Here is a 20018-nt window from a genome sequence, read left to right as displayed (position 1 = left end):
GGAATTGTAGTAGCTGCCTTCCCTGTCAGCCGCTTCCTGTCATCGACGACTTTTTGTGATGATAATTTCCACTGCTCTCTGATTCGATGATCCAGGTCTCGAACATGTGATCCGAGGGCGGTCTACGAAAGAAACGAGGCAAAAAAAAAAGGAACATTGTAAGTTTATCCCTTCGGATAAGGGGCCAAAAATCTAAATTCGATTTGCGCATAAACCATTAATATACCAATACCCATTCTAAAACGCGGAAAGCTTCTCAGGAGCCTCTTCAGGTCCAATTTCTATCTTGTAAGATCATAATATTGAGTTATGTCTCTACTGTATTACCCAAGAACAAGCTAGATCTTGCCGAAGTTATTGATGTGTGAGCTGTAAGGTTATTGTGATTTGTACCGGGTATAAGTGCATATATATATCTTGCTGCGTACTACATTCTGGTCGGCTGCCAAATATGTCTTCGATATCCCTGGAGGACCCGCCCACACCTCGACCATGATATGCTATAGAGTTGATTCTATCAATCATGACGACACATGGCTAACTAGATCTAGTTGAAGTCAGTACAAATATCGACGTACCCCTAAGATATGTCAAGTCACGAGACTCATCAGTCGGAAGTCGGAACGGGGACATTTGGAGATCAACACGTTTCCCCGCCCACATGGACGTCGCTTGACCAATCCAAACACTTTCAACGGCGACGATAACCGATATGCCGCATAAAAACTTAAAAAGCATGGCTCAAATGCGGGGAGACCTTATCATCCCCTGTAGTGCCGCGAATAAAATATCGCCGGAGGTGTTCAAGCTAGTTCGACCGCCGTGTCACTTCCGACGACATGGACATGTGGAACTCCATCTATATTAGATATTGAAATCAGCCATGGCACGACCCAAAGTGCATCCCGCCAATCGTCTGCGGGCATACGAGGCATGTCTATTCTGCAGAACATCCAAGAGGAGATGTAGCGGATCGTTCCCGTGCCAAAACTGCATCCGAAAGGGACAGGCGCATTCCTGTATGCCAAGCAGGCGAAGGGAGTCATTCTCAGCTTCAAGGCAACCCAACACGCCGGATGCGCCAAGCGGACCTGTTACTGCTATTATGCCGTCCCAGGTACTGTCTTCCACAGATTCTCAGAGTCATGCATCGCTCGAGACCTCTGTCGACCAGGGATTAGCCTCCCCTGAAGCACAACACAAAACGCGTCCTAGAATGTTGCGTAGCCTGCAAGGGGAAAGAGGTGTGTGTGTGTGTGTGTGTGTGTGTGTGTGTGTGTGGTAACAGATGATTTCACTCCGAAGCATTTGAGTGTTGACATGCTATCCAGTGTATGTGGGCAGGGCTGCGTCGCTATCCTTCCTGCAACTACTCCGAGATACTGTCACCCAACACATAGGCCCGTCACAGTTCTCACACAATGTTAAATTGGAAGACATGCTCGAGACGGAAGCACCCAGAAATGTGTCGCCGGACTTTGAAGACCAGCTGGACCTCCAGCAGCGTGAATCCTTGCTCAGAGCATACCAGATTTCAGTAAGATACACCAGAACTTCCCGAGATTTATTGCATCCAGTCCGTCGTCGAGTTATTCAAATGTAACTCGCTGATCATCTTGCCCGACAGACAAGTGGCTTCCTCTATCTGATGCCGGATTCCGAATTGAGGCAGCTTCTCCGCAATCAGCGCTCTGACACTGGCCATGCACAACATACAACGGCTTTACTCGACATCATGATTGCCATTGGCGCACAGTCGCAAAAGCATGATCCAACAAAAGTGCAAATAGAGCACTTCTTTTTTGCGAGGGGGCAACGCCGGGCGTTCGTTAGCATGCTGGAGAATCCCAGCCTGGAAATGGTGAGCTTGTTTCTGCTGATGTCGTTTTACATGCTCGGGGCGTGCCGTAGAAATGCTGCTTTCATGTATCTTGGCGTGGCCGCTCGAGCAGCTGTGGCACTCGGTCTACACATCGATGTCTCTGGTTCGCTATCGGTCAGCGAACAGCAGAGAAGGTACCTCCATGGCTTCACTGTGACATCGCTTCCGAGCTAATGCACAATCATAAATAGAGCATGCGTTTGGATGAGTCTATGCAGCCTTGATCTCCTCGTCAGCTCCATCCTCGGACGACCCCCCGCAACAGCCTCACTCCGGTCGGAGTCGGGAGGCAGCATCAGTGAGGCACTACAGCGCAACGATCTTGCAGAGGAACGGCTTGTGGCATTATATAATCTTGCCCAAATCCTGGATGAAACGATCATCCGCTTGTACAGCGAAAAGGCAGCCTCGGCGCAGGTCGCCGAGTCGATACTGGAGAAGCTGAAGCGGTGGAGCGATGGTCTACCGGAGCCCTTGCTTGCACCTCCAGGCACAGAACAGGAGTGTGTTGCTGCTCAGGACCGGGTTATAGGCAGCCTGCACATCGCCTGTTCCTACCACTTTGCCATCATCGTTGTGACGAGACCATTCCTGATATCAACGCTTGGTGTTCGGCTGACCCGACTACTTGACAGCCTCGCTGAACGAAGTCTGGGTGATGTCCACTCAGAGAACCCCGTGCATTCTCGGCTGGCTCTCGCCTGCACAGACTCGGCTCTTTACATGCTGCAAACTTGCCTGGAAATTCATCGTTCCCACCTACTCCTGGGAAACATGTGTATCCTGAAGTGAGTTGTACACAAGACTTAACGTACTGCACATGCTAAATGACTATCTCATTAGAGCCTTCATCTTCGCTGCAGCTCTAGTTGTCGGGTTTTCGCTCTTCTCACAAAAAGACCCAAACCCCGATCTTGAAGAAGCCTTCATTGGCGCCATCGACATCCTCCACACGTTCTCCAAGCAGTCCGCCCAAGCGGGCCACTACTACGAGATACTCTCCTTTCTCCGCAACGCTATCGCCGAACAACGCCAAAGACTTTCGAACCAGGATCAAAGCAGCAAAAGTCAATATGTGAGCAAGCTCTTCAGCTTGAATGGCCGCAGGGCGTCACGCCAGACGGAGGGCGCGGCCACTGTTAACCTAGCCACACTGACGAGTCCCTTTGATATTAATAGCGTCCCACTGGAATGGGAGTGCATGGAACTGCCGTTTTGGGATAGCTTCCCCTTCACAGAAGAAACACTTCCACTGCAGGACAGAACGAGTGATATGAACCCATTGTGACTGTGTCTTCTGTATAAAACTGAGAGTACTGCATTGTATCAAGTCGTACTGCTAATTATCTGCTTGATTTGGCCTTCCGTTTGGTATTGTGCCAACCGTTCTCACTGTATGTATGTCGATGATGCTCCATATTTCATGCTTGCATACCCAGCGCGTTATGGAATACAGATGGCGTCATCTTGATCTGTTTGGGAAGTCGTAGCTATTTTCGCCACAAAGGATATGAATGTGAGGCCTTACACGCTGCTATTAAATCCCTCGTTCTTTCTATTCTACCAAATCTGGGAAGGTGAATAAGCTGAGCTTATCTACATGGCAATCTTATGTACTGGTGAATACTCGTCTAATTATATGGTCCTAATATCTCAGACTCTCTCCTCCTAGTATAGAAGGCGCTCACTACCATCTCCAGGCCACAGAAACTCTCAAGACTTACCTCACATACTGGGTCAATTATTCTTTGATGTTTCTCCACCTTATACATCTCCGTCAACATGTTTTTCTTTCTTGCGTTCCTCGCTAGTCTTCTCATTCAATCAAGCAATTTCACTCTGAAAGTAAGTGACTTACTACATGAGGAATAAATTCTTCTTTAGATAATATCGCTTGACATTGTGATACAGTTCTTATTGCCTCTAACTGACAGGCTGCTAATATGGATATGAAAGGAAGGTACATTCTGGCAAACTTCCCAGTAAGAACACACTTGCTTCTACTTCATCTTCCATTTCTATCCAGAATACCCTCTTCTTAGCTCTCGTATTCCTCTTTCACTGACAGAGATTATCTCTATAACCCTGTCATTTTCCGCTGACTTTTTTTTTCGCTGACCTGTGAGCAACGGAAGAGCTATCGAAGGCCCCTCAAATGCCTCTCGAGCACCGTCAGGGCCGTTATAGAAGGCTCCGGCTCGGTCGTCGACTTATCGTCCTCTTTGCAACCCGCAGAGGGAGAAAAACCTCCTATACTCCGCAGAAGACCAGCTGCATGTCCCGTTGGGTAGACCTCGATGATCTCGAAAGCATCAATACGTCTGTTCCGGTCGAGAATCATCGGTCTCGAGCTCCCTGATGTGACTGCAATCGAATTACTGGTCCAAGGATAGCCTGGCAAAGCTTGAAAGTGTCTTTTAGGAAGGAACAAGCCACCAGAGAGTTCTCTCGTACCGCCTGAGAATGGTTGAGCTTACAAGAGGTACGTTGCTCTCTATACTTTCCGGATTTCTCCTTTCGTTTGACGAACCTGACTTTGCTGAATGTAGAGACGGGTGGCATGCGCCTGGCTATAGAGGCTCTAACCTTGTGTTCTTCACAACAAACAACTATCTGTTTCGGTCATAACCCTTTCTCGAACTCAATGTGGATACCGTAGCATGCGAAGTCGCCCTGCTAGTATGCAGCACTACTCTTTTAATTTGATTATCTTAAATAGAAGGCTGAAGAGATGGGAAGCAAAGATTCTGGAAAGCAACACAAAGATTGGCCAGATCGAGTCTTTTATCCTCCATCCCTTTGTCTCCAAATAGATATGAGCATCGATGTTCCTTATGGAAACCGTTGGATTTACTCCTGGTCGACGATGCCAATTATCCCTTTGGGACGAGCTTTGTGGCGGGAGCATGTCGTAGTGTCTGTTTACTTAGTGACTGTACCGGCCCTCTTTATAGAGTCTATGCCTGATAGAAGTACACGTGAGGACAAAGTCTGTGGCAATGTCTGGGATATGTTCTTGTCCTTTGTGGTGACTAGGTGCAATCGAGGAAGTGTACAACTTCTTTTTCTGTGAAAATTCTATGATGTCTCAGACACAGTCCGTGACAAGTCTCTGTGTCAGATTGAACATGTAACCCTAAACTGACAAATACATGGTCCAGACACCCTTTTAGCCTAGTGGTATTGTATGTCTATAAAAAGCGAAGACCCTATCCATTCAATCCCTTCAAATTCTAAACAATTTCTGCACAGGGCCACCAGTATGGATTTCACCGAAGATGAAGTTACCACTGGATGTGGAGGAATCGTTGGGGACCGTTCGGGATACGGAGTAATGCACCGCGAGAAGGCTCAGGTTATTCTACCCACTACAACATTAGCCAGTATCAAACATATTTATGGAGAGACAAGACTCCAGTCTCAGTTTCGAGAATGATAGATGTGAGATTGGTACTAACAGTCAAAATGTTTTCCGAGACGAGAAGCTTTAGGAAGATGGCTCCTTTTCGTGATACGCGCCCTGCCTGAAAAGCCTGAGGTCCCAGACACAAGTTTTACTAGAAGCAGAATAACAAGACTTCATAATAACCACGGTGGTGCGACTAAGAAAATAAAACCTCCAATAATGGCGATTATTTGGATATGGTAAGCCGTGGAGGCAGGAGGAAAGATGTACTTCTGCACCCTGCGGAGTCTGTGTACGACTCCGAAAACGAATCCTGCATTGTCTCAGCCAGGTGACCAGTGACTAGTGCATTATCAACCGTCATTATTAACGTCTATTAACGTCTCACTGCAGAGTACCATATGGATATCTGAGGTTCTTTCATCCATCAACCACACCATGGGTAAATTCTACCCATCAATCACCCCAGACCTCCACGACTGGACCCTCCGCCAGAGCGTCTTCTTCGTAGCCTCGGCCCCGCTCCGCGGCAAACACATCAATGTCTCACCAAAGGGCCTCCCCAATGCGTCGTTCGCCATCCTCGGCCCCAACGAAGCGGCCTACATCGACGCAACCGGCTCCGGCAGCGAAACCATCTGCCACCTGCGAGAAAATGGCCGGATAACGGTCCTCTTCTGCTCCTTCGACGCTGCGCCGCGCATCCTGCGCCTCTTCTGTTCTGGCTCGGTGATAGAGTGGGATCAGCCCGAGTTCGGGGCCTATCTCGAACGCATGGGGAATAAGAGCGTGCTCGGGGCGAGGGCAATTATCCGGCTGGACGTTTATAAGGTTTGATTCCTTGACCAATGACTAAAGGTTGTTGATTGATTGTGCAGGTCCAAACCTCCTGCGGGTTCGGGGTCCCGCAACTGGCTCTAAAACTGGACCCGGAGACTCACGAGCCGAAACCGTACCTCAAGGATCGGGAGACGCTCGGGCATTTTGTCCGCAAGTCGGTGGAGAAGGGTCAGCTCCGCTCATATCAGCGGGAGTGGAATGCCAGCAGTTTGGATGGGTTGCCGGGGCTTTGGTCTGCGATCAGGGATGATGGGGGGTACGTGTGGGTGGGACGAGTGCGGAATTGGTTGCGGCGCCATGAAGACGAGATTGACGTGGTGAAGACGTCGTTGCTGTGTTTTCTCCTTGCTATGACTGTTCTTCGATGGATGGGCTACGAGGTATAGTAGCTCCATACTAGTGCTCGCGGAGTCTTAGGAAACAACGAAGTGATGTTGCATGAACCGAGCTTAATTGACTTTTATGATGTAAGGTTTGGCTTGATTGCTGCATGTCTGCCATGGAGTCGGCATACCGCTAGTGAATTAATACTACTGCTACAAGTATGTCAAGTAGATGGCGGCTTCGAATCTAGGTACGGATCCAGGTGATTGGGCATCGCTAATTATCATTCATTGGACTAACTGTTCCTATCTGAGAGCCACCATCCTTGAAAGCATTTTTAGGCCTGAACGTGATAAACAAAGGAATTCGTTAAATCAGAGTACTTTCCCTCGAAAGCGCACTGTGTCACTGCTTCAGGGGAACGGGCAATCGCCTGTCCGGATGTGTACTGTCTTGACCTGAGTATAGTTCTCAAGAGCATAAGAGCCGAGTTCACGGCCAAGACCCGATTCCTTGTAGCCACCGAATGGTGCCTGGGGATAGATCATATTGTAATTGTTGACCCAGACGCTTCCAGCCTTGATGGCGTTTGATACACGAATTGCGGTATTGACGTTCTTGGTGTGGACAGCAGAGGCAAGACCTGTGCATGAGATTAGCGGGGGTGAACCAGCTGGGTGGCTGGATACACTTACCATAGTTGGTGCTGTTAGCAAGCTTGATGGCCTCCTCCTCGGTCTTGAACTTCTGCACTGTGCAAACAGGGCCGAAGATCTCCTCTTGAACAATCTTCATATCGCCGTTGACATCCGCAAAGATAGTGGGTTTAATGAAATATCCCTTGTCACCAAGGCGTTCTCCGCCAGTAACAACTCTTGCACCCGCCTGCTTTCCGTCTTGGATGTAGCCCATGATGCGATCGAACTGCAGCTGCGAAACCTGAGGTCCTTGGAACGTCTGGGGATCGAAGGGATCGCCGACTTTGTTCTGTTCTGACCGCTCCTTGAATCGAGCCAGGAACTCCTCGTAGATCGACTCCTGGACAAGGATACGAGATCCCGCGCAGCAGCACTGGCCATGGTTGAAATAAATTCCAAATGACGCCCATTTCAAAGCCTACAGATTTTTCGCAAGATATGTTAGACAGGAATGCTTCCATGGTGCTATGAGGGTGCAATTTGGTAAAGAAACGGGGGCGGGGCATTAATGGGACTAAAACGTACGTTCTCAATATCTGCATCCTCAAAGACAATGTTGGGGGACTTTCCACCGAGCTCGAGAGTAACCTTCTTGAGGTTGCTCTTTGCGGCAGCCTGAAGGATGTTACGTCCGACAAGGGTGGAACCAGTGAAAGCAACCTTGTCGACGTCCATATGGCTAGCAATAGCAGCTCCAGCAGTACGTCCGAAGCCGGAAATAATGTTGATGACGCCAGGGGGGAAGCCAGCTTCCTTGATCAACTTGGCGGCATAGAGGGCGGACAGAGGAGTCTGCTCAGCGGTCTTGAGGACAACAGTGTTACCAGTGGCGACGGCAGGACCGATCTTCCACGACCACATCAGCATGGGGAAGTTCCAAGGAATGATCTGACCGCAGACACCGATGGGTTCGTGGCGAGTGTAGGTGAGTGTCTCAGGGTTGACGTCAATGGTCTGGCCGTGGATCTTGTCAGCCCAGCCAGCATAGTAGCGAATGCAGCCAGCAGCACCGGCCATGTCCAGCTTGGCGATGCTGAAGGCCTTGCCGTTGTCAAGGGCCTCAATGGCAGCGAGGGTCTCGATTTCGCGCTCCATCAGATCGGCCAGCTTGTTAAGCATACGGCCACGGTCCGAGGGAGTAACCTGTCTCCAGGGACCCTCGAATGCCTTGCGAGCAGCGGCAACGGCAATGTCGACATCCTTCTCAGTGGCTTCGTGGACAGCAACAATGGGCTGCTCGGTGGCGGGGTTGATGGTCTCGAAGGTCTTGCCTTCAACACCCTTCACAAACTCATTGTTGATGAACCTAGGAACGAGAAGCAATTAGAACGACATGAAGAATAGAGTAAGTGACGATTGAATGCAGGGGGAAAACATACAAACCCAAGGGCTGCTCATATTTGCCCTGGGGAGTCTCGATAGTGGCGTAAAGGTCAGACATGGTGGGGGGTGGATATGGCGACTGATAGGGAGGGGGGGGAGGGGGTATCACAGAGTCAAGACAGAGAAAGGGAGGACACTTCCTTATTATAGGTAAGAGAGTCAACCACGGCAAGCTGTATGGAGCTGCTGCCGGTAAGGAGGAGGGGCAAAGGCGGATGGGGGATGGGGGATGGGGAGAAGCCATGGGAGGCGGATACGTAATAGGATGCAAGAAGATTGCCACATGGATTCGAAGGAACTCTTCATGGGCCCCCGCTCTGTTGCGGGGTTGCTGTTTTGCCTCTGCCCGTTTGGTTTTTCTGTGCCACTCATAAGTCGCATATCAACAGCAACGGGGTAGAGAAGTGGAGTCCTGCAGCTCCCTAGTGGTATCTAGCTTTGGTTGCTCAACGACGACGTCTGTTTTGCTCAGGCGGAGAGATTTTCGCCCGAGAAACTGGGCTCATCTTTCCGCTGCTGGTGAATCTTAAACAGCCAACACGTAAAACAGGAGTAATGAAGGGTATACTAGTACGGAGTATGCTCGTCGGAAATGGACAGCTTTCGTAGTTACCGGCGGAATCACAACAGGGATGTGTTGAAGACTGTACTCTGTACTACATAAAATGAAGCTTAATGGCAGAACTCCATTGACAATATCCATTGTCATCTGGACTGAACCTCCAAAATACCACCCCTCCCCACGCTAGTCCACTGTACTGCATACTATGTACGGAGTACGTACTCTGTACACATGATACTAAGGACCCTAGTAGGTTGACGGGCGGAAGTTTGACCGAACGAGGCAAGATGCGCAGCGAAACTGTTCCAGGTCTCGGGGAGAAGATCACGAATGCACCGAGGGCACCCAGTCTGGCTGGGTTGCTTACCAATGGACTTAAGAGCGATTCCTTTTCTTCCCGTCATCAAACTTATTGTTTCCTCGGATGCACAGCGCCACTAAGGGGTCTAGCGGCTACCTCAAGCGGAAAATGTACAGCCGAGGCAAGGCGAGACTAACCAGCTGCAGCAAGGAAACCTAGCTTAACCCCACTTCACCTCCTAAAAGTACCTATCTACGTTCTTGGCACGAATGACGATCATGGATACTCTGGTGACACTACCGGAGTAGATAAGGAATGCGGAATAACAGTGCGGAATTGCATTTGCTCAACAGTTCAAAGCTTCGAGACCACGCCCATTGCTCACCGCTCAACATCGAACTTACCCCTCGATGCTGTGTCAGATGCTGTGTCAGGTCTATGGGGTATGTAATAGGTAAGTAGTGAAAGGTGCTCGCCAATAAGGTCCTTCACGAGGCTTTAATCTCTGAATCTAGCCTCCTCTCCCGGTTTTGGATCCCAATGATCGCCTGCAGGGTGTCGGTTCATTGGTTTCAGGCAACTTCTAAGATTCCTGACTCCAAGTTACATTCCCTTTCACTGTTCACTGCCCCTACCGAACCATGTATCCATCTTCCAATAGCGACTCTGTACCATATGCAAACCCTATACGAAACTACGCAGACATTTAATAATCATAAGTGAAGGGGGGAAATAATTTAGATAGATGCGTTTGGGAACACAAGTTGTAGACGTTCCATAATTAGATGATCTGCATGGAGCATGTGATACGAGTCGACGCTGGCACTTGGCACGATGCTCCAGAAGGTCCATGGTACCTTGTCCGGTGCCTCTAGACTGCCCCTCAAATATGATTGATGCCTTGAGAGGTTAAGATCCCCTTTGCTGCTGGCATGTTGAACCTAGACTGATCGGTCGTTCGTGCACAATGGCGACACATAGCAACATTTAGGTATTGATCATAGAGTCCAGCTCCAGCACCAAGTCAAAACATATTGAAGGTTTCTAGATACAAGGCATGAAAGACTCAAGAGGCATAGTATATTCAGACTAGGTTGACGCTTCTCCGACTGCAGACGAAGCCAATGTCAAAAGCGCTCAATCAACCATATCAGAACATATGCTTCAATCAACCATATTAGAACATATGCTTGTTTTACAGTCGCTTTTCATCATCTGATATCTGACTTCGTGAACTAGCGAAACGTCGATTATTGGCCTGATACTTACTCAGCTCTTCCTACGATTCGATACGCTCGGAATGACTTGATGAACCACGTTATGAAAACACTTTTGTGGATGTTAACATCAGGCCGCATAGAAAGGGCTCTGAAGAGTGGTTGGCCTCAGTCAATCAGAAAATGATGAAGATGTGCCGTACACTGCACATATATCATCAAGTGATTACTACGTGAAGGAGAAGTCTGGAAGTGTTGCTTGCCAATGAAACAGCTTTGATGGTCAGGGTTGGAAGAGACCTAATTGAAAGTGGGGAATTGCTTGGTTTTGATACAAAATTCTGGATCGCACTTTGATAAGCTTGATATATTGTGTACAGACTGCCAACTCGAGAATGGGGCACAAAGATAGAGTCACGTTCAAAGGAACGTAGACTGAGTTATGCAGATGCATTACCCCAGATTGTATGCTGACGCTAACCCCGCATTTCAGACCGAGGACCGAGCCATCTTCCCTCGGTGCTACATGCGCAACAAAGCCAGATACGATCAATTTATACAGTACATTATCAAGTAGATTCTTTCGCCCATGTGTGTCTGGCTTTTTGGATCGAGCAGTGTTTGCTGGCCAAGTCTGCTCATTGACATTGGAAACTACTTGCTATATCAGAATTAGCCTCAGACCGGCACGATGAGGACTCGCCCAATTCGCATCGCAGGTGATTTGGTGATCTATGTGTAGTCTTGCTCGATCCGTCAATACTGACTGAATAAGGTGCTTCGGGCTCTGCCTCTGACCGGCGCCATGCTATCGCTGAATTTGCGCACAATTACCCTCAGGACCCAGTTGATGTGATCGTCGCGGACTTCATGAGCGAAGCCAACATGGTCACAGGGGCAGCACGGAAGGTTGGCCAGCTGCAAGCACAGGGTAATCAGGATGCATCTATGCCGGGGTATGAGCCCTCCTTCCTGCTGGCCCTAGAACCGGCGCTAGAAGATCTGGCGAAACATGGGATCAAGCTGGCGGTCAATGCGGGAAATTGTGATACCGAAGGTTTGTACAAGGTGGTAGTTCAAATGGTACAAGCTAAAGGGTTGAAGTTAAAGGTTAGTAAACATTTCCTTGCCACACTGAAGGCATACACTGACTAGGTACAGGTTGCTTGGGTATCAGGCGATGAAGTTCTTTCTACAATCAAGAAATCTCTACAGTCTGGGAAATCCACGTTTAGCAACGTCTACACTGGCGAGATACTCTCAGAATGGTCATTTGAGCCAATATACGGCCAATGTTACCTGGGGGGTCTCGGAATCGCTGCGGCTCTCGCTCAAGGAGCCGACATTGTTCTGTGTGGACGAGTATCAGACGCGTCGCCCGTGATCGGTGCAGCGTACTGGTATCACGGATGGGACCGCAATGACCTTGATCAATTGGCAAATGCATTTGTGGCTGGCCACCTCATTGAATGCAGCAACTACGTCTGTGGCGGTAACTTTACGGGCTTCAAGATGCTGGAAAACGCCGGTGGTGATGGCTGGACCAATATCGGATATCCCATTGCAGAGATCTCGGCAGACGGCCAGGTGGTCATCACGAAGCAATCATACTCTTCCGGTGGTGCTGTCACCGTCGACACATGTTCCTCGCAACTGCTGTACGAGATTCAAGGCCCGTGGTACTTCAACTCCGATGTGACTGCTATACTGACGGACGTCCATTTCGAACAATTGGGTGTCAACCGTGTGGCTTTGCGCGGCGTTCGCTCTGCGCCTCCCCCGCCAACCACAAAGGTCGGCATCACTGCCCATGGCGGCTTCCAAGCAGAAGCCTCATGGTTTCTGGTGGGATTAGACATCGCAGCCAAGGCGAGGATGCTAGAAGACCAGATCCGTCACCTCCTCTCGCCGTACTCGTCCAGTTTCTCGGCCTTGAAGTTTTCCACCTTAGGCTCGTCGCCGGATGACCCCAGAGATCAAGATAGCGCCACCGTCACCTTCCGAGTCGTCGCACAGGCCCGTAGAGCCGAAGACCTCGCCCCGTCGCAATTCCTCCGTCCCATCACAGACAACATTATGCAGGGATACCCAGGTGCCACCTTCCACCTGGACCTGCGCCAAGGTTTCCCCAAACCCGTCCATGAGTACTACGTCACACTGCTGCCTCAGGAGGACATAAAGCACCAAGCCCACCTCCCCTGGAAGAATCAGGTCATCGATATCCCTCCTCCCCCAACGACCCGCCAATACCCGCACCGACAGCCCTCACAGGCCATCACAGACTCCCCCGCCAATCCGCAAGCAGACTTCGGTCCGACAATTCGCGGTCCCCTAGGCTGGATTGTGCATGCGCGCTCCGGCGATAAAGGCCCAGACGCTAACTGCGGGTTCTGGGTGCGCCATCACGACGAGTACCTCTGGCTCCGCTCGTTGCTGTCCGCGCCAAAGGCGAAGGAGCTCCTGGGTGAGGCGTATAACGCGAATCCCGAGTTGCAAATTGAACGGTTCGAACTGCCGAATCTACGGGCTGTGCATTTCTTGTTTCGGAATTTGCTGGATCGGGGAGTTGGGATCACGACCACCGTGGATTTTCTGGGGAAGAATGTGGCGGAGTATTTGCGCGCGAGGTGGGTGGATTTGCCTGTGAAGTTTTTGAATAGGGGGAAATTGTAGACGTGGACGTGTTGTGTAGGCTCCTACAATATCTACTCTAGTCAGATCAGATGAGGGGTTAAGGGGGATCTAGATCAAAGCACCGTTGTGAAGAATGGCTGAAATTCCTTAAACCGTAAGACCTGCAATTGCCTGAACGCCATGTAGATGCAATACAGCTGATAAGACGCTCTTCTATGGAAGAAGGAGGAGGAGAAGAAGAAGAAGGAGAAGGAAGATTCAAATAGGTGTCATCCCCAGCCCCTCAATATCAATACGTTTACCTCCGTCTTCTGGAAGTCTGCATAGGCTCGAAAGCGTCACTGTCATCATCGATATCCTCACTGGCCACGCTAGCAGCTCTGGTGCTTCGACTAGTTTTTGATGCTGGCCTAGATGGTTCAGCAGCACGAGATCGTGTACTGCTTTGAGAGCCCACAAAATTCAGGGTCGTCTGTCTTTGTCTTGCTCTGCCAGAGGTTCGACCAGTAGCCGTGCCGCTGATGGTCGCTGAAGACGGGGCCGGTGACGCGGCGCTGCGGCCCGATCGGTGCGGCCTCGTAGCTACCGAGCTTGAAGCTGGTTTCCGGGTTCTTGTTGTCGGCTGTTTGACGAACAGGGCTTGTGAGTCGTCATCGTCGTCCTCGTCCTCCTCAATGTTGGAGAGCGCCTGAGGGGCGGCATCCTCCTCATCATCATCGAGCATGACTACATCGTCATCTTCTTCATCTGAGATTACCTGCTGTTTTCGACTTCTTGTCGTTGTAGCAGAAGTACTCTTCTTTACTGCGGACGCTTTAGCTGTGGTACGAGATGTGGTAGCCGCTGCGGCTCGTCCACCTCGCCCCCGGCCGCGACCACGAGTGGACGAAGCCGTCTGGGGTTCTGTTCCGTCTTCAGCAGCTTCCTCTTCGTTGGGATCGCCAACCTCGTTATCAGAGTGAATCAAAGCCCCTGGCTGATCCTCCCACTCGCCGTCGAATTCCGTGTCCCATCCGTCGGGCTTCGGCTTGAACCGTTTCTTGCCCCGTGTGCTTCGTTTCTTTACTCCTCGCGAAAACATTTCTTCCATCTGTGTCCGGTATTTTTCCATGGCCTTTTGTATAGAACTCCGGGCTAATTCCTCGTCATCCATCTCGTCGCCTTCACGATCTAGGCTCATCAAATGCTTGACCTGGCTTTCTAGGGACTCGTTGACGAACATCTCCATCGCATGCTTGTCATCCTTGTCGATGAATTGAGCCACTGCGTCCCCGAAAGAATTTTGTGGAAGGATAGTCAACGACTGGGCGGCGAGAAACTCGCGCACCAGCTGCTCCACCTTGACTGTGTCCAGAGTGGACAGCTGAGACATGGCGGCTTCATCGATTTCGTCGTCCTTCTTGCGTGTGGTGGTATTCTTCTTCTTCCGGTAGAATTGCACCACGTCGTTCACGTTGGCGACCTTTCCCACAAACCGATTGGAAAAGCGCTGAGGGTTCTCACAGTCATAGCTGCCTCCTTCTGGCGTGGATATCTCAACACGCAACCTCACTAGTGGTAATGGAACTTCGCGCTCCTCATCGTCATCTGCCTCATCTTGCATTTCCAGCCACTCGGCTTGGGCCTCCTCGATTAGTTCTTCAACGATTGAGATCAGGAAGCGCGTAACTTCTGTTCTGTTGTTCTCTTTACGCGCTAACTTCTGCGCGCCTTTTTCTTCTGACAGGACAATCTCCCTCATTGCAAAGGGACGTACTGTCTTCAGGCGGATTGGCTCACATTTGAACTCCCGACCAGTGATGCTGAGAATCGCCACGTGCTTTGGGACCGCTTCACCAGGAACGAGCGACGTCGCTACCGACGATCCAGGCTGCATGACATGGAATTTCGTTTCCGGATTGAGTCTTGGATTGATTAAGCATTCGTGTTCGTGGCCCCAGATGACCAGGTCGAGGAAGTCTGGGAGGAAATTTTCTGGAAGATAACCCGTCTCGGTATATGCGTGATGGTTCTGATGGACGCACATCAAATTGAACCAATCGTTTTTTTGAATAGAAGGCTGATAGAACTTCACTTTACCGTCTCGGAATGTTCTGAACAGCCTCTCATCCCGTACATTACTCATACCATACAGAGCTAACTTTGTACGCCCTTTCTGTAAGAGCACTGGCTTGATATGGATGTTGTCGGACTCCGGTGTTCTACCGTAGTAATTTAACAGTCCCGAAACCTGGAGCAGATCCAAGGCTGCCAGATGACCCTCGCCTGACGGGTCGTCGTGATTTCCGTGGATTGAGAAAATCGGAATCGCAACATTGATGTCCAAATCTTCGTAATTGACGTGGTTGAAGGCCCCTTGAAAGTTCTCACTCGCATCACTGAGCATCTCCAGCTCACAAGGCTTGTCACCCAAGCAGTTCATTCGGATAGATCGCATGACCTGGTACATGGATTTTCGGGACGGCTTGTTCTCATGGAAAAGATCGCCAGCAAGGAGTACCATGTCCACGTCTCGCTCTTTGGCCAGACACATCACCTCATGGAAGCTCTTCCAGCTGTCATCGCCCCTTATCGGATCTCGCTCGTTGTACCCGACATGGTTGTCGGTCGATACAAGGATGCGGATTGTTTCCGCGTCTATGCGGATCAGCCTATAGAGCTGGAATGGCTTTTATAGATCGCTGCTTACCACTGATGCCAGGCATATTCGAATCTGAGCGCTAGTCTCACATGCATGCAGGAATGGAGGAGTAACTGTGGACTTCTTAAAGTGCCAAAGAGCAGCAAGAGCTTAAGTGTGTGAACTACGGAGGACAACTGCTTAGATGCCTGGAGAGTGCTGCCTGGAGACAACAAACACAGCCAATCTTTTCTGAAGCGAATTCATAGAAGACTTGCTATCTCAGTCTGATTGATATAATCGACCTAAGAGCAAAATATTTGTCCACAGAATATTATCCTTCGAATTCTCATACTGTTATTGCGGTCGGAAAAGCAATTTGCCTCCAAGGCGCGACCGCGTCACGTGTCTCGGGACGCGAAAGTCTGACCCCCCGCCGTCGAAACATCCAAATCTTGAATCTTGACTTCATTCCTTGATTTTCCTCTCCAACCGTCCATTTGAGTTCTATCTCAGGAATCATTTGTTCCGCGTTTCTTTCGTCGCTCCTCTCTGATTATCATCCCGGCTGATCCAGGATTTTCCGCTGGTTCAGTCCTACATTGTCCCTTCAACCTTACAGACCTTTTTATGCAATCAGAGCCATCTGCAGTTCTCCAATCGAGTTCCCCAGCAGAATCGCCATTCGGAGACACTTTCGAACCCACCCAGCATGGACATGACCTTTGCGGAGAGAATCACCGGGACTCCGGTCTTCTACTTGAGGAAGTCGGAGACCCTAACACTGGCCTCGAGGACGACAGCCTCTCGTCCTTGAACACGATGAGTTCCGATCCACTCCTTCACTCATCGCTGGCTGTCAGCGGTGCCAGTCAATACGGGAACGACATCCCCCAGTCTCCCAGCAAGCAGGCAGATTTTCTCTCCAAGAGAGCGAATTTCAATGCTCAGCAGCGCATATCTCTGGGAGCCTTACCCAATGGTACATCGTCATTCTCTAGTTCAGTGATTAGCGATCGATGAGCTAACAATTGGAACGCGCAGAGGTCCTGACTCACATCCTCTCTCATCTGCCACCGCCATCGTTATCGTCCATCTCGCTTGTGTCCCGCCGCTTTCATAGTTTGGTCACGACCCCCCATGCCTGGAGAATTGCATTCTGCCGGTACTTCCCGGGTCCATACGCTGTGGAAAATGGCGCCCGTCTCTCTGCAACGGACGGCTCGGATAACGTGGCTTCAAATAAGCGGTACTTCTCGAGACTGACTGCGCTAGCTTCGTGGAGAAGCGAGTACATTCTGAGGACCCGCTTGTTAAGATCGCTTTCAAGGGGCAAGCCAGCTCAATTCGAACCTTCCAAGAAATATGGTACGGTTCGAGCTGCCAATGTACGTAATGGCAGCGCTGTAGCCACCTACACTTCACAGCTTATGTACCCCGTGAGTCACCTCGGTGCTTCTTTCGGTGCAGAAGATACCAGGAAAGAACCACATTTTATTCATGGTGCGTCGGAGCAGGGAATTGCATCTGCTAGCGACCCTTCGACTGTCAAAGTCGGTACGTGGGGCTTGTCTGATCATCAAATGTTCCGGCATTTTGCGGACTTGTTTCCTGGCGATGCTGAATATGGCCTTGGATCCGGCGACCTTGTTGGGCAACCCAACTGCATGGACGTCAGTCAGCCATATGGCATGATCTATGGCGAAGGTTGTCCGCAAGGTCGCAGTTACTTTATCTCGACTACGGAGCAGCGTGGCCGTTTCCTTGGACTTGTGGAATCGAGCTCCCAACCGCAACAGGGCGTCCCTGCGCTCAACCCGGCAACAACTTCAATCACTGCTGTCTGGATCGCCAAGTCCGCGCACATCCTTAAAATGACGGGAGGCTTGGTTGGAATGCTATCTGGCTCATCTGTCGGTATCCTTACAGCCTACGCGCTCGGACCTCATCCTACTTATGAGAAGCGGTTTGAGAGAGGACAAGTCACGGCTAAATGGGCTATCTGCCCGGGAGTCCCCATCATTGGTATCGCTGTTGATGACAACTATTCCAAAAATCGCTCCTCTCGTGGCAGGATATGGGCAACGGTTCTTAACGCTCTTGGAGAGGTGTTCTACCTAACAGAAATACCTCGACAACCCGATATTGCAGCAAAGTTAAGCGCGGAGGAAATTGATCAGCTTGCTTGGAAAACTGGTAGAAGTGTTCGATGGGAGCTCATAGAACTGAGCAAGCGGACTGCGCGACCAGACCCGTTCAACAGGGACCCTGTCGATGGAAGCTACAGCCCTAGGTCGTCGTCAGACTCAATGAAGCTGGATGAACAACAGATAGCGGCCGAAACCAAGGAGATTGAACGTTTTCTGAAATTCAGACCCAAACATTTCCGAAAGGTTTGCAAGGGCTGGGATATGAGACGTGATTTAAAAGTCGACTTTGCTGGTGATGACGGCCTTGGTGCCGGTGAATCAATCATGGTTATTACTCGAGGCGCTGGTGAAGGTGAAAAAGCCTCGATTAGCAGGTTCACTAGAACAATGTTGAAGTCCGATCTGCCAGCGGCTTCTGGAACCCTTCCTCATATTACTGGTGATGCTACGTTCAGGTCCCTTTTTGGTGGACCTAGCCATACACCTATCCCATCCTCCGCTTCGGACGCGAGTAGTCTGCCTCCGTCCAGAACTTCGAGTTACCTTAGTGATACAGTCGTCTGCTCGGTTGCAAACACAGAATGGCGCATGTCAGACTTTGGCTTCGGTGACCGAAAGTCCATCCGAATTACTACAAGCGCCTTGGATTCTTCCACTTATGCCGTCCTGACGGCTGACGAGGATCCACTACTCGGGATGTCTGGTGGCTCGGGGTTCTCATCGGCCATGTCGTCCCCATTGCCGCACTTGAAGCAGTCGTCCTCGAACCCTGAAATTCCCGGAAGCCGAGGACGATACCTCGCTGTTGGCACCGCCACAGGTCTGGTGTTCGTATGGGATATACGGGCGCCGTCGGCCAAGAGTACCGATATTATCAACTCCGTGTCGCCACTCAGGATCATCCAAACTGACTCACCACAGGTGTCATGTGTTGCCCTGACATCCCTATATTTGGTGCACGGTGGTAACGACGGACTTGTGCAAGCATGGGATCCTCTTGCGTCTACCACACGTCCTATTCGGACAATCAATTCACGATTTTCTTCTAGAGCTCGGCGCCGCTTAGTGCAAGCGGAAGCCTCCATGCATGGAGTTGGCAATAACTTCTTCGCATGTGGAGCCATATGCCTTGATCCGGATCCGACTGTGTTGAGAGGCATGGTCGCTCTGGGAACGCACCTGCGGTACTGGGCTTTTAGCTCCTCGGGCGCAGATCAATACAAGAGTAGGAAGCGTCGACTTCGCCGCGGCCACAGGGGTAGCGACATCACTGCTGAGGGTCAACGATTCAGCAGCAGTGGCCGTGGAGCCCTCAAGGAGTACATAGAGGACGAGAAGGTGGAAATTGAACGACAGAAAGTTGCCGAAGCGAAGGAAAGGGCGTATCTCAGCAACCGGTTCGGCATCGATCTATTAGGATCGGATGTCAGCGAGGACCAGCTTCTCGCCTACGCACAATTACTGAGCGAAGAAGCTTTCGCTAGTGAAGCTCTCAAGCGCGGTGAAGCAGTGGTTAGCTCGGTGGTCAGCACCTCTCCAAGTGACACTATCGGTCGCAATGATAGTTCTGTCGCAGCAGACGACTATTCGTCCTCATCCTCTCCGTACCAGGACACCATCGATGATGATCTTGCACCTGATATTGCTGAAGCTATCCGCCTGAGCTTGCTCGACGAAGGACCTTCGCAAGAAAAATCTCCTTATCCTGTTAAGTTCTCGAGAAAGCTTCAGTCGAGTTACGGTAACATCTCACCATGCGAATTATCAGGTGCTGAAAGCAGCCGCCAGCGAGAGCTTGACGATCTGGAGCTTGCCATACAGTTGAGTCTTGCGGAGAGTCAGAGTGTCGGGCAACCAGAGAGACAGCAAGACAGGGAATATCCTTTGTTGAGTACATTCTCACCAGCGTCTGACAAGGGTAAAGGCAAAGGAAGAGCTTTGTAGACGAACACTCATTTTTTTGTTTTGTTTTTTGACTTGATTTCAAAGCTCATTTTGCGT

General features: G+C 50.4%; 6 protein-coding genes across 6 annotated transcripts; 4 read left to right on the top strand and 2 right to left on the bottom strand.

The window, feature by feature from the left end:
- Positions 1 to 187: 187 nt before the first annotated feature.
- AFUA_6G11450 (Zn(II)2Cys6 transcription factor) lies at positions 188 to 3427 on the top strand. Its single transcript, XM_077805085.1, has 6 exons — positions 188 to 288; positions 552 to 1244; positions 1332 to 1537; positions 1628 to 2016; positions 2074 to 2670; positions 2726 to 3427. Exons 2-6 carry the CDS (start codon positions 884 to 886, stop codon positions 3168 to 3170), a joined length of 1998 nt encoding a protein of 665 aa, XP_077661216.1. The 5' UTR covers positions 188 to 288; positions 552 to 883; the 3' UTR covers positions 3171 to 3427.
- Positions 3428 to 5726: 2299 nt separating this feature from the next.
- AFUA_6G11440 (pyridoxamine 5'-phosphate oxidase family protein) lies at positions 5727 to 6514 on the top strand (the record flags this gene model as incomplete). The annotated part of the gene is made up of 2 exons (XM_745934.1): positions 5727 to 6119; positions 6167 to 6514. 2 exons carry the CDS (start codon positions 5727 to 5729, stop codon positions 6512 to 6514), a joined length of 741 nt encoding a protein of 246 aa, XP_751027.1.
- A 170-nt stretch (positions 6515 to 6684) lies between these two features.
- Positions 6685 to 9227, bottom strand: aldA (aldehyde dehydrogenase family protein). Its single transcript, XM_745933.2, has 4 exons — positions 8530 to 9227; positions 7676 to 8456; positions 7148 to 7568; positions 6685 to 7095 (listed from the first exon to the last, which is right to left on the bottom strand). The coding sequence occupies exons 1-4, from the start codon at positions 8775 to 8777 to the stop codon at positions 6866 to 6868; spliced, it is 1680 nt and encodes a 559-aa protein (XP_751026.1). The 5' UTR covers positions 8778 to 9227; the 3' UTR covers positions 6685 to 6865.
- Positions 9228 to 10453: 1226 nt separating this feature from the next.
- Positions 10454 to 13286, top strand: AFUA_6G11420 (acyclic terpene utilization AtuA family protein; the record flags this gene model as incomplete). Its single annotated transcript, XM_745932.2, has 3 exons — positions 10454 to 11332; positions 11389 to 11723; positions 11775 to 13286. The coding sequence occupies exons 1-3, from the start codon at positions 11305 to 11307 to the stop codon at positions 13284 to 13286; spliced, it is 1875 nt and encodes a 624-aa protein (XP_751025.2). The 5' UTR covers positions 10454 to 11304.
- Positions 13287 to 13369: 83 nt separating this feature from the next.
- On the bottom strand, positions 13370 to 16317 carry AFUA_6G11410 (MRX complex nuclease subunit). Its single transcript, XM_745931.2, has 2 exons — positions 15937 to 16317; positions 13370 to 15884 (listed from the first exon to the last, which is right to left on the bottom strand). Exons 1-2 carry the CDS (start codon positions 15950 to 15952, stop codon positions 13546 to 13548), a joined length of 2355 nt encoding a protein of 784 aa, XP_751024.1. The 5' UTR covers positions 15953 to 16317; the 3' UTR covers positions 13370 to 13545.
- A 372-nt stretch (positions 16318 to 16689) lies between these two features.
- Positions 16690 to 19961, top strand: AFUA_6G11400 (F-box and WD domain protein; the record flags this gene model as incomplete). Its single annotated transcript, XM_745930.1, has 2 exons — positions 16690 to 16849; positions 16912 to 19961. 2 exons carry the CDS (start codon positions 16690 to 16692, stop codon positions 19959 to 19961), a joined length of 3210 nt encoding a protein of 1069 aa, XP_751023.1.
- Between the last annotated feature and the right edge of the window lie 57 nt (positions 19962 to 20018).

This window comes from Aspergillus fumigatus, chromosome 6 (assembly GCF_000002655.1).
Source record: "Aspergillus fumigatus Af293 chromosome 6, whole genome shotgun sequence".
Lineage (NCBI taxonomy): Eukaryota > Fungi > Ascomycota > Eurotiomycetes > Eurotiales > Aspergillaceae > Aspergillus > Aspergillus fumigatus.
This window is presented reverse-complemented; position numbering and strand designations above follow the sequence as displayed.